The 16,196-nt window shown below is 40.3% G+C and overlaps 3 protein-coding genes across 5 annotated transcripts; 2 read left to right on the top strand and 1 right to left on the bottom strand.

Annotated features, from left to right (window-relative positions):
* Window positions 1-73: 73 nt before the first annotated feature.
* On the top strand, window positions 74-5,836 carry LOC129591854 (vesicle-fusing ATPase 1-like). Of its 2 annotated transcripts, none has more exons than XM_055487700.1 (10): window positions 74-367; window positions 467-582; window positions 1,832-1,928; window positions 1,989-2,104; window positions 2,393-2,538; window positions 2,882-2,937; window positions 3,039-3,133; window positions 3,747-4,203; window positions 4,315-4,641; window positions 4,756-5,836. In XM_055487700.1, the coding sequence occupies exons 2-10, from the start codon at window positions 479-481 to the stop codon at window positions 5,596-5,598; spliced, it is 2,241 nt and encodes a 746-aa protein (XP_055343675.1). In that variant the 5' UTR covers window positions 74-367; window positions 467-478; the 3' UTR covers window positions 5,599-5,836. The 2 variants fall into 2 exon arrangements, with proteins under 2 accessions (XP_055343675.1, XP_055343676.1); XM_055487701.1 differs by having other exon boundaries at window positions 74-371.
* A 2,579-nt stretch (window positions 5,837-8,415) lies between these two features.
* On the bottom strand, window positions 8,416-10,601 carry LOC129592011 (uncharacterized). Its single transcript, XM_055487951.1, has 3 exons — window positions 10,106-10,601; window positions 9,546-9,710; window positions 8,416-9,255 (listed from the first exon to the last, which is right to left on the bottom strand). Exons 1-3 carry the CDS (start codon window positions 10,245-10,247, stop codon window positions 9,131-9,133), a joined length of 432 nt encoding a protein of 143 aa, XP_055343926.1. The 5' UTR covers window positions 10,248-10,601; the 3' UTR covers window positions 8,416-9,130.
* Window positions 10,602-11,563: 962 nt separating this feature from the next.
* Window positions 11,564-16,186, top strand: LOC129591922 (5-aminolevulinate synthase, non-specific, mitochondrial-like). 2 transcript variants are annotated; one of them, XM_055487803.1, is made up of 7 exons: window positions 11,564-11,745; window positions 12,884-13,289; window positions 14,116-14,300; window positions 14,501-14,680; window positions 14,804-14,968; window positions 15,154-15,422; window positions 15,546-16,186. In XM_055487803.1, exons 1-7 carry the CDS (start codon window positions 11,715-11,717, stop codon window positions 15,825-15,827), a joined length of 1,518 nt encoding a protein of 505 aa, XP_055343778.1. In that variant the 5' UTR covers window positions 11,564-11,714; the 3' UTR covers window positions 15,828-16,186. The 2 variants fall into 2 exon arrangements, with proteins under 2 accessions (XP_055343778.1, XP_055343777.1); XM_055487802.1 differs by lacking the exon at window positions 11,564-11,745 and adding an exon at window positions 12,454-12,728.
* Window positions 16,187-16,196: the final 10 nt, after the last annotated feature.

Here is a 16,196-nt window from a genome sequence, read left to right as displayed (position 1 = left end):
AGACTTAACAACAGGCGCAAGCGCGTACGCATACGCTGTCGCAAGTGATGGCTGCGTATGCCGTCTTATCCCAAAAAATCGATTGTTTTCAGTTTTCTCTCCCCCGTTTCCACCTTCCGGAGTTTGTTGTATAATCACACCCATATAATTCCGTCGTCCCTCTGTTTTTTTCTTGCGCTATGGTTTAGTGGCTAGCAGCTAGTCGCTCGTATATTGTACGCAGTGAGGCGAGCGTGGAGCTGTCGTCATCCTATCGATCACAACAACCTCTGGATCCATTTCTGCGTTGTGTGCGTGGTCGTGCACTAACATTATCATTCCTTTCCAGCTTGGCAGCGCCAGCATCACGGTGAATACCAGCTGACGGGTGAGTGTAGAGTAATATAAACCATCGGCAGGTATTTTAGCAAGATATTCGCGACTAAAATTTGCGTTGCGCCTTGTGTGAGCATTCCTCTTGTGGTAGATAAAGACGACCATGGCGCAAATGCGGAATTTTCTGGCCTCTAAGAGTCCCAGTCAAGATCTCGTGTACACCAATTGTGCCATTGTTAATGCCGCCGACTGGGATTCCCGAGTGCAGTAAGGCTTCTTTCTGTTCTTATATATATCTGAGATTTAGCTTTGTGAAATGTGCAAACACTGACGGAACGTGTTAATTTTTTACATAAATATTTATTTCTTTTATTTTGTAACAAAAATTGAAAAATTCTTCTGAACATAAATGTTTTTGCAACTTTCTTGTGCGCTTGAGCATTTTTTCGGTAGTACAGTATCCCTTGCGATGAGAAGTTGAAAAATTTATCAGAAATTGCAATTTCAACGTATGAATCGTAGAACTGTAAAGGAATTTTGTGAATATTCCTGTACCACGTTGTTGAGTTCTTTTGTTTCCCATGTAATTTGGGTAACGTGGTTTCTTCATGCGGTTATCAATGCGATCATGTACGGCAGGTTAAGTTGTAGTAATCCGTTCTTCTTCATAGAGAATTTTAAGGAAATCGATCGGGTAGCATTAAGTGTTTCCTCGCTGCGTACATTTTTTATCTGCAGACCGTTGTGTGCATAAAGGCAACTGGGCAGGGCTGACGTGTTCCTGGCTGCGTCAACAGCTCGGGCTTGTGAAAGGGTCGCGAAACAAGTTGATCGCAACAACGAGTCTCTCGGCCCTAGTCAGTCTATTCACAGAGTGAATCTTCCCGCGGAAATCGATATACGGCCCGGGCTGCACGGGAATGGGTTGGCGGCATGAGGCTGACAAAAAACGCTGGCGCGGCTTTTTTACTTGGTTAAAACTGATGGGCGATAGTCGGAAGCACGAACAGAGGATGGGCAGAATCTGATGAGGTTACTGGGAAAAGATACAGTGGTTAATGACTACTTATCGTGAAAAAGAAAAGAGTTAGCAGTGAACCGCTACTGCTGAGCGGATGAATTGGCTCTCCTTTGCAGATTAATAGAGTTGACGTTTGCGTGGTGCTGCCGGTGCGGAAATGCCATTACGGCCAATTCGTCCATAATCACACCACTGTTGCTGGACTAGATGAATAAACTAAATGACCCGGAAAGTTATGGCTGCTGTTTAAGGGCCGTGAACGTGCAAGTTCAGTCTACAAATTTGTGATGCGAGTCGTACTTTTTTCGAAATCATTTCCGGTTGTAGATGGAAAATGCTAGTGTCGCGTTATGGAATTTTTTAAGTTGCATTACAGTCGAGTAAATGTTTAAGCATAACCAAATGTGTGTCTTAATAAACTCTCAAAAGCCAAGCTGGTTTTTAAAAAGAATGTTAATCGGGGCCCGGACCATAATTTTAGAATATTTTTAATAGGCATATCCTACTACAAGCCAATGGAAAAGACTTCATATTCACGATCAGACCAGATGCCGCTGTGAAACCCGGAGAAATTGGTTTTGGCGATCCTCAGGTAACTACGGGCGCTTGGTGTGGTTTGTCATCCTTAACAGTGCTGATTTTTGTTTCGCAGAGAAAATGGGCATTAATTTCCATTGGACAGCACGTTCATGCCCGCGCATTTGCTTTCTATCCCGAACAATATCTGGCATCAGTAACTTTGGAAATCGATTTTTATTCAAAAGCCAAGTGAGTAACCAGATTCTCCTACTGATTCATACATCAGTTTTACCCAAATTATGTGCGAAGTTTGTAATTGTGGTGGCTGAGTATGACAGTCCGAAAAAAAGCACATCTTGAGATCTATGTAGATTTTACGAGCTGCTTTTGAAAGTACTGTACAGCTGTATAGGTATCCGCTTTTTCACGCTAGAGCCAGACAGGATTGGCACGTTCTGTTACTGTACTAGTGTAAAAGGATTCATCAGCATATGCTTTTCTAATTAATTCTTTCTAATGGGAAAATTAATCTTGCAGAGTTACACAAGATCCACTTGATACGGATAAAATGGCAATGGATTTCCAGCAGCAGTTCCCCAGCCTTGCAGTGACCAAAGGACAACTGCTTGTCTTTAGCCATGGCGGTAAACCGCCGCTACGTTTACTCGTCAAATCTCTAGGCGGTAAGTGCAAAATGGAAGTGACCTGTTCCTCATAGCCATGGTTGTATTCTAAGTGGGTTCTTTTTTACATATGTTGTGCGATCCTTATCCGCTGCTTTGAGTCCTTATCTGCTGCTTTGTGAACATTTAGACTTTGTGAACATTTAGACTACTTCGGTTTGATTGACCTTTTAGATTTCAAAATACGATCGAATTAAATGATAATCTGGAAATGTTTATTATGTTGACTGAGTACTGAGCGTCCCGTCTTGTTTGCGGGATTGAGAAGTTGTTCCTCATTTTATGGGATTCCATCAGTGAACGGTTGTCCTTGCAGTAATTTGATGATTGTGATATTTTACAGTTATCGATCTGAACGCCGTAACCGGCAATGACAAGCAGAAGGCAAAATCGTCGGAGGTAAGTACCTAGTCCTACAGTACTTCTAGTCGTAATAAGTCACGATGTCTACTATAAAATGCATTGAAAATCAGCTTAGCTCTTGATGGTATTTGATACAGCCAGCGGACGGGATTGGAGTGACAACACCCAATATCCAAGTCAATTTCGAGAAGGCTGAGGGAGCTGTTATTACCCTGACGGGCAAATCGCTTGCGTAAGTCTTTATTTGCCTTAGCTTGAACATGATGCGGTGTGTTGGCTTTGGCCATGCTTGATAGATCAATAGGGGTGCCACATTATTTCAGCAGGTTTTACATACAGATTATCCGTGATACTGTTGAAAATGTTTTGGATAAAATGAAGCACAACGCTTAAACGCGTGTCGAAAGCGAATTTAACGACTGTGCAAAGCGTAATTCGATATACGCAAGTTGAATAATTAATGTCCGTGCGCGTTAATCCGCTATAAACATTCGTAGTTCTTGACGTGCATCTTTAGTTATTAAGCTTATATACCATTTGCTAATTGTAAGATTATACGAATCATTCTACTTCATAAAACTTATTTTAACGGTTATTGCTATGGTCTGCGTTAAAGTACTCATTCTTTGCAGTTTGTTTTGCGAAGCGATGATGCATCGGTGTTATCAAATATCATATTGCACGTATCATGTAGTTGTGTATTGCAATAATCATCTTTTCGAAATTATGGAAGATTTGCCATTCACGTATTGATCTGTTAGTACTTTGGTAGTCTCTGCTGAGCAGCATAGTGAACTTATCTGATTCCATTACATTCGTTCAAGAGTTGAATTCTGATTTTACAGGCGTGTTCAGCGTACGAACATCTTGAACCCTGACTGGAACTTCGAAAAAATGGGCATCGGTGGGCTTGATAAGGAATTCTCCACCATCTTTCGACGAGCATTTGCTTCCCGCGTTGTACCGCCTGATCTCATTGAGAAATTAGGGATTAAACATTGTCGCGGTATGCTGCTGTATGGTCCACCCGGAACCGGTAAAACTTTGATCGCCCGCCAAATTGGCAAAATGCTGAATGCCAGGGAGCCGCAGATTGTGAGCGGACCGTCAATTTTGGATAAGTATGTCGGTGAATCGGAGGCGAACATTCGAAAGCTCTTCGCTGCCGCTGAAGAAGAAGAGAAACGCATGGGTCCGCACAGTCAGCTGCATATCATCATCTTCGATGAAATTGATGCCATTTGCAAAGCTCGAGGGTCTGTTGCGGGTAATACAGCTGTCCATGACACCATCGTAAATCAGGTACAAATCACCGCTAAATAATTCGCATTAGAGATCAGTTTGACTCCGAATTGAGCAATTTTCGGGAAGAGTGCGTCCCTTTTTTTGATCGAAAGTTTTTTTCTGATGTAGTTGCTGGCTAAAATGGATGGTGTGGATCAGTTGAACAATATTCTGGTGATCGGCATGACAAACAGGAAAGATATGATCGATGAGGCTCTGATTCGACCAGGGCGCATGGAAATCCAGATGGAAATTAGCTTGCCGGACGAGTATGGCCGAGTGCAGATTTTAAATATTCACACCGCTCGTATGCGAGAGCAGAACAATTTAGGACCGGACGTGGATATTAAAGAGCTTGCGGAAAAAACAAAGAATTTTAGCGGTGCGGAACTGGAAGGTCTGGTGCGAGCTGCCCAGTCTGTGGCAATGAATCGGCTAGTCAAAGTAGGCCAAAAGGTAAGCAAATGCAAAACTGAGCTCTCTGGTAATATTTACAGTATTATTGAATGATTTATTAGCTTACTTTAAAGTTGTTTTCTTGAAAATTTCTGTGCATTTTGCTTGTATTAGGCATTGGTGGATGAGGATGCACTTGATAAATTCAAAGTCAATCGCAACGATTTTCTCCATGCCTTGGAGCATGACATTAAACCGGCGTTTGGTCTTAACGAAGAAGTTCTGGACCGTTACATAAAGAATGGCATTATTGTGTACGACGACTCAGTGACTGCTGTTCTGGAGCTGGGCAATCTGTACATTCAAACCGTCAAAGCATCCAGCCGCGAAGGCCTCATCAGTCTGCTGCTGGAAGGCGCTCCTTCATCCGGAAAATCCTGCCTGGCCGCGAAAATCTGCAAAGACTCTCAGTTCCCGTTTATGAAAGTATGCACGCCCCGCGATATGATCGGCTTCACGGAAACGGCCAAATGTATGGCTATTAAGAAAGTCTTTGACGATGCGTACAAGTCGGAGCTATCCTGTGTCCTAGTCGATGATATCGAGGGCCTGATTGACTATGCTCCGATTGGTCCGCGTTTTAGTAATTTGGTTTTACAAGCCCTCCTGGTACTGATGAACGATCCTCCACCAAAGAACCACAAACTGCTGGTACTTGGGACCACCGCATGCCGAGGCGTGTTGGAGGAGCTGCGTTTAGCGCCCATCTTCACGCGGACAGTGCATGTAAGCAATATCTCCACTGGCGATCAGATTGTGAAGGTGTTAGAGAATTTGGACATCTTCGCTGCGGATGACTTGAAGTACATCGGCAAACAGCTGAAGAACCAGAGATTATGGATTGGAATTAAGAAACTGCTGGCCATGTGCAGCGCTATGATGCAGGTGGAGAGAGAAGAGAGAGTGGTGCGATTTTTAAGCGAGTTAGAAGCCGAGGGCGTTTCCCGTGGACAATAATACGTACGCCGGTACGCGGTGTAACAGAAGGTTGTGTTTGTTGTTCTGTCGAATGAATGGTCTCAGGGTTTGCGATTGCCCTTTTGTGAATTTCTGACATGATCATTCCTAATTTTCCTAGTGATTGTGTTTTGACATGATATAAGTAGATATACATTCGAGAGCCTGTAATAGAGTGTGCACGTGACACATTTAATTGCTAACAATTCTGCATTAAATACAACTGTAACGTTCAGAATGTCGTCGTCAGTCGTCGCTATGTCTAATTGTGGACTGGACATAATTATTTGTAGCCTACAAATAATTATGTCCAGTCCACAATTAGACATAGCGACGCAAACAACTGCAAACAACTGCAAACTGCAAATACGAGTAATTTCGATCAGTTCAGCTGTTACATATTTAACAGTACTCTGTATTTTGTAATTTCTTCGAGCAATTGAATTATAACTACAAATGCAACGGTGAATAACTGCAAACTGCAACTGCAAATACTACCTACAAATTGTATTTTGTAATTTCTTCGAGCAATTGAATTATAACTACAAATGCAACGGTGAATAACTGCAAACTGCAACTGCAATACTACCTACAAATTTGTAAATGTAAATTGTTAGCAGTACTTACGGAATGTAAATTCTGGAGAAGACAAACTGGTTTGGATGAATTTGTGGTTGGGCATATACGCCAGGATTACGACATAATTTGTGTTTTTAACGATTTAAATTGTCAATAGCCAGCAAACCATCCGTTTAATTATCAAATCCGTGAGCGACAGGTGAATGGTGGATGCGCAGCCACTGAGTGCGTGAACAAACCGCCGGCGGAATGGCGTTGTGGTCGGCGACAGTTACAGGTGTATTAGATCGCATTTTTTGTCATCCGTGGCGTCGACAAGGTGCCACACTGCCGAAAACGTAAATGGACAATTCTGAGTGATGAATCACTCGGAATATTCGGCAAACGATTTGCCTTCATTACCAGTAATAAAGCAGTGACAAACGATAATTATTGACCGGACTTCCCTAATACTTAGACATGAGGGAAAAGATGATTTGGTTTTTCATATATAAATTCCATTGAGGTTGCTTGTGTCTGACTTAGTTCAGAACTTCACTGAAAAACTTCGTGCGAAGTCTTAAAGTTTCTGCAGCGAATACTTGTAGATGATATACTAGATTGATATTCACGATCGGTGCGATGGGTTTTTTAAATATGAAATGGATGGTTGCCGCATACGTGGTGGCTTATTTAATATCTTCCAACTCACTATGCAACGCAGAGGTCAACAGCAATGATGACACTGCTGATGATATTGCAGTATGTGTTGGTAAGCACCCCTTTATGACTTTCTATTGCAAATGCATATTATAAATAAACTGACATTTGTATTTATTAGTGGCCTGCGCCAGATGTCATGATACCCTGGGAAACATTTTTGATCATCTCAAATGCAGGTAATAAAACACAGCGCCCATTTTCTTTAAATAGGCGAATATTAGTTTTGATTTAACCGTCACGGTAGGCCGCGGTGCAGCAATGATCCAGTCCGACTGGAGAGAGAATGTGAATAAAACTAATAAACCGTTCGAAAACTCGCGTAATATTACTTAAATGAAACGCTTTTGTGACCTTTAATTTTTTTATGCAATATATTGCAAGACGCTAAACTTTTTTTTGTGATGTGGTACATCCATTTTTGTCTCTTAAAAGTTTAAAACAGCTTTTTCTTTAAGTACAATTTACAGTATTGCGTTATTTACGGTATTCCGAAGCCGTATGGCGCGACCTTTACGTCTTGAACGAGAAAATACTCTTGAATAAGCGTGCCCATAGCTGCAACACCAAATAATTAGTGTTGCATAATAACGATAATTATCGTTATCTTTTATTGCTTGATGTCGTGTTATGGATGAATCAGGGATTGATTATTGTTATATATAGCCGGCAATGCGTAAAGCGTTTGGGATTCTCCATACCGGACTGCTATAACCCACGAAGCATCAGAAGATATCTGAAACTTGACTCTGAGGATACAGTTTGATAACCAGTAAAGAGTGAAAAACTGCCAAACATTGCTGATCTCACGATGGACACGACGCAAAGATATGGCTACAAATGTATGCTGTGTGAAATATCTCAATTGTGGCATTTGCTAATGTGGTAGCCCCACCACCTTAATTACCGGGTTGTCGTCTGGGCGAATGACTCACCTGCGAAAAAAACTGACTATGAATTTCGAATTTGTGATTTGTCATTCTTCAATTATGACGGTATACAATCTTGCCATATTTTACTAGTATGTTCCTGTCACTGTCCGTCCGCCAAAGAAACTGAAATTGCAACCGGATTTATGAGCATATGTGAATAATATGCCACAATGATGTTTAAATCACGGTTAACAAATTGACTGAACAAGCGGACTGTCTGCATTAATTTAAGTATGACTAATTCACTTCACCAAACAAACTAAAGTGTCTAATCTATAATTAGCACGCTTTTACGACGCGCTTCGCATTACTAACGTCATATTTGTACACACACATGATAATGATGATAATATTATCGATCATTGAACGGCAACAAAAGACGTTAGAGCAGATTTAATTCGAATAATAAAAAATTTATTACAGCGATACAACTGATACAAATAGTATCGCTAAACAATGTGAGTTTTTAAATTTCCAGATTTCTGGTTTCTTCTGGTTAACGTTTGGGTTTCAAGTCAATATATAATTATTTTCTACTTTTAATAGCCAATGATGCTCAATGCATATAGTAGGGATCATTACGTATACACTAAACACTACAAGTGGATAAGGTAACCGATTCACCGGTATTTAATTCCAGCAATTTCAAATATGGCACAACATATCCTATTGAAAAAATATTAACCGTACAATTAAAAAGCCGTTTGTTTAAACACCTATCTGACCAGATATTCGCTTTTGAATATGCAAGAAAAGGGTGAATAACAGCACATCTAATACTAACAGGAAAGGTCAAATTCTTCGCATTTTGTACCTGTCACCAGTATTTATGTGCAGGATCAGCAAATAAAGCATTATATAAACAAAGGGTTAAGATAACTATGTGCCCTGCTTTAATAAAAGTTGGGTTATAATAAAAATTATTAGACCACGCACACCGAAAGAACGTCAACAGATACTATGCTGTAATTAGGGCCGAAAGTGTGTGCAGGCTCCTGGAGCGTGATCGCACACCGTGCGCTCGCTTTGGCGAATTTGCATAGGCGGCGCCTCCTTGTCGGCAATAAATAAAATTGGCATAAAATTAAATGGCATTGTCGTGTGATGCAAATCACAAACAAATTTGATAATCGTATGAAACAATAGACTTTGGCGGTAGCAGCCGTGTGCGTGGACCTACTTCTCACATAAGAATGCAATCATTGCCAAGATTCGTCAGCTGATGGCCGATGATGATCTATGTACATGTAGGCTATGTATACACGATAAAATAACCAATGCTAGCAAAATCGGTGTATACCACAAATTGTATGGTTTGCGGTTTACAGCAGCTTTTCGCTTTTGTCAGATTTTTTATCGTGCTGTTTTGCTTGGAATATTTGCAATTCAGTCGGAACGACCACGCGCGGTAAAGGATATCGCATAAACGATGAACCTTCATCATCATCTGAAATATGACAAACCATAAACGCGAATGAACCTTAATTAATATGTAAGGGTACGTTCTGATATAAGAAAAGTGTCAAACTGATTGCCTAGCTGAGGAAGTTTTTAGTATTTTTAGTTAATTTATGTAGCTATTAGAATTGTACAAAAATAATTGGCATACTGTTATGCAAGAGGGGCTCAAACGTTCCTTTCAATATATAGCAAATCCCTGTACGGATATTTAAGTTTTTATTCGAAAACAACAAATGGTAAGCAGTTTTAATCTAACTTATTCACCAAAAGACTTACAGCAAACATAAGACGGACAGCATCTTGTTACTGGCGTAACCTTTGCACAACTATCCGGCACTTTTTTCGAACAAAGTATTTCCGCACAAATTAACCGCCCATCGATACATGCACACATCGGGCGGCATGGATCCTTACTTTCAACTTCACCAACATCATTACATGCTGAAATACAATGCATTTGAGTCCCAGCTAACAATTACGGTAGCATTATTATGCATTACAACCTCACATCTAGAAAACACCTGTTCATGACTCAGAAAACAAGTACTGTATTTTTCGTTTTTTGCTGGAGTTTAACGTTAATTATGTTTAACGTTTGAGTTTATTTTTTCGTTTTTTATCCCGTTATTTGCTGGCATAAATACAATAGACTATACCCAATAACGGATTCGGATACGCAGCTATAGTATACTAGAGTAGTATTGTACACAAGTTTTAGCGATATATTACACTAAACAGATGCGCGATCTCTAATTATTGCAGTGCTTATGTTATTAAAAATTCCTAAAATACGAAATAAACATACCGAAAATGAGACGAGCTGGCTTACCCCTTACCTTCGTTGACGATTTTATGTGCCAAATTATTTTGCCGGTATAATTTCCCCTTTCCGTGCACGGGGAGTAATAACGAAAAATTCCAGATAACCAAAGCAATGGTATACAAGGATATAGCGCGCGAAAAAAAATAGGAATTCATGGTTATCCGTAAAATTTTTTGGCTGATACCAATGTTACAAACAATTTCCAACTTACATAGGCGATGTTAATATTAAGTGTTCATCTTTTAAGAAAACCTAATTGTGACAATACGACAATACTATGCAACAGTGATTTGGACAATATGGATATACGGTTGTATTAGAAGGATATAATGGCATGCGAATATAATTCAAAAGTGTAAGAATAAAACGTTCTGTGATGGAAATAAATGAATCTGTAAATCAAGCAAGATTCGAATAGTGTGAGGGGATTTGAAAACGGAACCGTAAATCCAATGGAAATGACTAATAACTTTTCCGGTGTTGTAAAAATTTATATCTGCCATCTGTTTTGGCATTTGCCTGGCTGCGGTCTGGATAGACCATATGAGTAATAAACTCTAGTCTCGTTTTTAGCATTTGAATTTAATTTGATGTCAGATCGGATGCATCACCCATACAGTATGGTCATGATCTTTTACATAGTGCATCTCATACCGCAGTGTGTCCGGAAATGTTGTATACTCTGGAATACTGTATACTCTATTCTCAGATGTGGTGCAAAAATCTCTCACGGAGTATTTCGTATAGGACGTGCACATGTTCACGATGGGCGCAAATTATTCGGATAATTCAACTGTGTGCCATATAAACGATTGTTAAAAAAAACCTGAAATAAACGCGTCCGTAACACTGCCCCTGATCAGCTATAAATCTGAGGTTTTTTTTTGTAACTTTTGAGTTTTAACCCCTGCATCACTTAATTTGATGATCATACATATCATAACTTCTAAGTTCTAATTAACCGCTTTTTACAATTAGCGGGATAAATGGAATGCAAAAACTCCATACGCCATCACAAATATAAATACTGTACAGCTTCGTTACAAATGATAAATTAGATTACGAATTTACTGCAGAAACGTGATTTCGTAGTTGATTACTCCATTAATTGCACCTTATCTTTTACTGTTACTACTTCGTAAAGTCTGTGCACAAATGCATTAGTAATGAAACAAGAGAACATATTAGTTTATTGTGCCAAACCGCATTGCATCATATTTATCCTTATTTTTACCAGAGCAGTAATATTACTTATCAAATTTTATGGTGTTGTTCAAGGATTCAAAGATAAATTAAGGAAGTGACGCTTGCTTTCGCTGCTAGCATCCGTTTGTTGCCAGAAAAAAGATAACAGAAATCGGTATTTGGTATTTGAAGTGCATGAGATTTAGCCCCACAGGAAAAGCAAAAACATGATCAACAGCATAATAATAAAGACGCTATCGGTATCATATATAACAGAAGGGACACGGATTATTTATATACACATGCTTACTTATATCAATTATTTCCACTATTCTAAGTATTTTTTTTGAATTAGCAGTTCATCTTATCTTTATTCAGCGAACCGAACGCGTTCTACGACTATAATAACAGTTGTTTGTGCTTGCAGTTGTGGTAATATGATATATTTCAAAAGAATCTTTCAAAGAGGTAAGACATGTACAGGTTTATTTGCCTCACGGAATTCCCGCCAATGCATAGTATTATAAAAGTTATTAAAAAACAGATTCATACATTTCAGCTGTCTATACAGATTATGGAGCTTTCACTAACGCGATTCTCCTGCATTTTATAGTACATAGAAGCACGAGTTCTTTGGTATTACAGTATGTACAGTAATACCACATAATATTTCGCACTCCGGACACCTTGCTGCATTAGGAGAAGCACCAGCGTGCGGTGATATTATAGAAACGCATCGGGTTATTCAACGTACGACCGATTTCAAAATATGTACAAATAGTTGCTGCGTTTCTCGCTAGGGCGTCTGCTAATGCAGCCAGGTGTTTGGATGGGGAAATAAATGTATTGAGGAAATGCCCAGAATGCAAAAACAATCGAAGTTTTTGTAACGCAACACCGCAGGTCTGTGGAAGTGTGAATAAGCCCTGCTTATGTAAAACTGCATGGATAGCAAATACGATGTAACCGGTAAAAAACAATCTTGGTTGTTGCAATTGGATGGCACAAATTCAACAGGCAGCAGTTTCATTTAAATGGATACATTTTTTTTAGTATCTTTGAAATTTATCGCACCAGTTGCGGGTTACGTGGCGGCTAATGTCCACGAGGTCAACTGATCCACACGGCGATAGCGACGGACATTGTCTGCGTGAAATATTGTACAAACAGGCACTGTTTTCGCTAATCCATGCCCTGGTTAAGACGATCAACGGTTTTCTCTGCAATAATAACTTTAACGAATCCAATGCCCCGTTCACATTTTCATACAAATTATTTATTGCATTCACAGTAAATTAATAAAATGAAGCTGACTTGCCCTCTGCTTAGCCGATTACCATCCAGTGTAGTCGGCAGTTGCGGACCCCTTTTAGCTAAGTATTATGGAGAGAAATGCCCGGTTTTCACGTCTTATATGCAAAAAATTCACGCCCATACCAGCGCACCAAACGGCAAGTTCACTTTGTGTAGTAGTTTCTTCCCAAATTTCGAATTCAGTGCAAAATCAGTTTTCAAAAAGTATATGCAGATTGTAATACGCATGTCGAACGTATTCACGAGTCACTAGCATTATGTTTTTGAATTTACAGAAATGTTTAATTTGTAGGAGTGTCCAGCAACACACTGGCGACGAATCCGGCGGCGTGCAGCAAATGCCCTTTCTTGACGCAGAACAGCATCAGCGTGGTGCGTGTTAAGAACGAAGAGGTCATTAGCGTGGAAGATTATGGAGATCCAGAGCAGAAGAAAACGAAAGCAGTGGAAAGCGAATCAAAGAAACAACAGCTCAGTTTTAACAACACCCAAGCGTTTGATTACGGAAAGTTCATGCAAAAGAAAATTGATGACAAGAAGAACGACCATTCGTATCGCATCTTTAAAAAGGTCAATCGTAGTGCGCAAAATTTTCCCTATGGACGCGAATTCACCGGAGATGAGAAGAACATTACTGTCTGGTGCAGCAACGACTACTTAGGGATGAGTCGTCATCCAAAAGTACTGGAAGCTGTCAGGTAAAAGCAGTTTTAAAAAAGTCCATCTTTTTCTTGGAAGTTTCACCCTAAAGTGAGTTTATTGCAAGAATTATTATAGCTTCTAGATAGCGGACTTTAAATTTATAAATATTTTGTAATTTAATTGATATCTATACGTCATCACATATTTGTAACGCAACAAACCAACAGCCCATTTATCGTTCTAATTTAACTGTATATAATTATTATTATGATGTACACTTGGATTGTGACCGTATTCATGCACTGATCCAATAAGCTTTGCAACATTTGGAAACGATCGTTATAGTTTAAGTGTGTTTTAATGCCAATAGAAAGAGCCATTTTCTCTGTTGGTCGTTGTAATACGTGTTTGGTACGATTTTATAAACGTTTAAAACAGTACGTACACTGCAATATTTGCGTTACTGATGTATGTATTTACCTGTAAACCGTTTGGATAAATTAAACTGGTCAATGTATATGGTATTAATATGCAACACATTTTGGCGCCAACGGCCGGTAGTCGCAAAAGTCGGTGAAAAGTGTAACAAAGTCCAGTTCCCACTGCTGGGAGCAGCAGAACATTGTCCAAGATCAGATGTAGGTATGTATGTGTGTTGGCGCGTGCAGTCTGTCTGGAATAAATCAGGGAGATTGCTTCTAAAGATTACTCGGGAATAGTTATCAAGTTTCTTGTGCGAAGTGTAATTACATTATAATAACCTGGCAGCGCAAAAGGCTTTTTACCTGCAAAAAAAGCAAGTGTCTTTTGCAATGCGCATACATAAGTTTTTATTCTTGATACGTATCTCTCAACTAAAAGTACATCCGTTCTTTTTTTCAGTACCGCCTTGTCGAAGCATGGCTCCGGTGCTGGAGGAACACGCAACATCAGCGGCAATTCCACTATGCACGAAGAACTGGAAAGCGAACTGGCAAAACTGCATAAGAAACCCGCGGCGTTGCTTTTTACATCGTGTTATGTGGCCAATGAGTCGACTCTTCACACTCTGGGTCAAATGCTCCCCGGTATGCATTATGTAACATTATTCCAGAAATACAGAGTTGTTCTACGGTAACTGTTGTTGGTGGTGGTCGACGAAAAATGGTCGGGGTGAAAGTAATAGTACTGCATCCCGTAAAAAGCACCTCTTTATGAAATATAAATAACGTAAAAATTTTAGCAAGGTTCACTTCTGTTCAGCATCTGCCAATTTCTGCGTATTTAGGCGTGCATGTTTATTCCGACGCGGGCAATCACGCATCCATGATCCATGGTATTCGAACCAGTCGCGCGCCTAAGCATGTCTTCCGCCATAACGACCCTGGACATTTACGGGAAAAACTGCACAACTCTGAACTAGGAAGGCCAAAAATTGTGGCCTTCGAAACGGTCCATAGTATGACAGGTAAATACTTGTCATTCAGTTTTTGACAATGGCAAAAGTACGGTACACATAAGTTAAGTAATTTTAAGGAATTTTCCTATCATGAGGTTTTTATGGTTTGATATATATTTTTCGTTTGGGCAGGTGCGATCACGCCTCTAGAAAAAATGTGTGACATTGGACACGAGCACGGCGCATTGAACTTCGTGGACGAAGTACACGCCGTGGGATTGTATGGTGATAATGGCGGAGGTGTGGGTGATCGCGACGGATGCATGGCCAAAATGGATATCATTTCCGGAACTCTTGGTAAGAACTATTTCAAGGCTCTTTTTACGCTACTTCGCATCGAACATTCGTTAACACATGTCCGTCCTTAGAATCAAGCTTATATACCTATCTGCACATACATTATATACCTATCTGCGCTGACTTTTCAAAAAAATTGTTTTGTAATTGATTATATTACGTGTATATGCGTGTGCCAATTGCAGGCAAAGCGTTCGGCAATATTGGAGGTTACATTGCGAGTGACGCTACTCTGGTGGATACCGTTCGTAGTTATGCCAGTGGCTTCATCTTCACCACGTCGCTGCCCCCGACCGTTCTGGTGGGAGCTCTGACGGCCATCCGGGTGCTGGCGTCCGAAGAGGGCCGGCAATTACGGGCTCGACACCAGGAGAACGTTAAATACATTCGTAATGCGCTGAAATCCGCTTACATTCCGGCTTTGAGCACTCCGTCACATATCATCCCGATCCACGTAAGCAACGATTTAATTTACCAGTGTGCCTGTCGTTTCTTTATAATTCATACACATATTGTTCACAGAGCCAATACGTAAAATGTGTTGCAGTTTTCCAGTCAATACAATCTGGTGTCTTAGGTTGGCGATCCCAAACTGTCGACGGAAGTATCCAACCGGCTGATGCACACCTTCGGTCACTACGTGCAAGCGATCAATTATCCCACTGTAGCGCGCGGCGAAGAACGCCTTCGATTAGCTCCGACTCCGTTCCATACGGAGCCCATGATGGACAAATTTGTGGATGATTTGGTCAGTATCTGGAAGGAAGTCGGCGTTGACCGCTTCCATTTGAATAGCGGTACACTGCAGTCCTCGGCCGAAGAAGCACCTCGGGAACAGTACGTTATGGCCGCGGCTTAGAAAGAATAAATGCGTAATTACAGCCGTGCAAACTCCTGCATTTCGCTTGTTTTTTGAGTACTAAGATTTGCTCTATGAGTTTCGACCTGTCCGGTTTTTAATCATGTCATGCCTTTATTTAGTAAACAGCATCAGGGGTAACATTTTTACCCCGGTTTTTTTGTGAGTTCGACACTACTCGTACAGAAATGTTTTTAAGTGTATTCCAAGAAGCTTCTGCGATAGCCGAATCACTGTCCCAAACCTGGAATCCTTTTTGTAACGCTAAATTCATAATGCTGAATGCTTTTCACTTTTCTCATTGTGCAAATAAATTTCTCAACCGGAAAAATGGGGCACTTATGGTAAATTTTGCCCTATAATAAAAGC

This window comes from Paramacrobiotus metropolitanus, unplaced genomic scaffold, assembly GCF_019649055.1.
Source record: "Paramacrobiotus metropolitanus isolate TYO unplaced genomic scaffold, Prichtersi_v1.0 Parri_scaffold0000049, whole genome shotgun sequence".
Lineage (NCBI taxonomy): Eukaryota > Metazoa > Tardigrada > Eutardigrada > Parachela > Macrobiotidae > Paramacrobiotus > Paramacrobiotus metropolitanus.
Note: the sequence above shows the minus strand (reverse complement) of the source record. Positions and strands in the feature narration are given on the sequence as shown.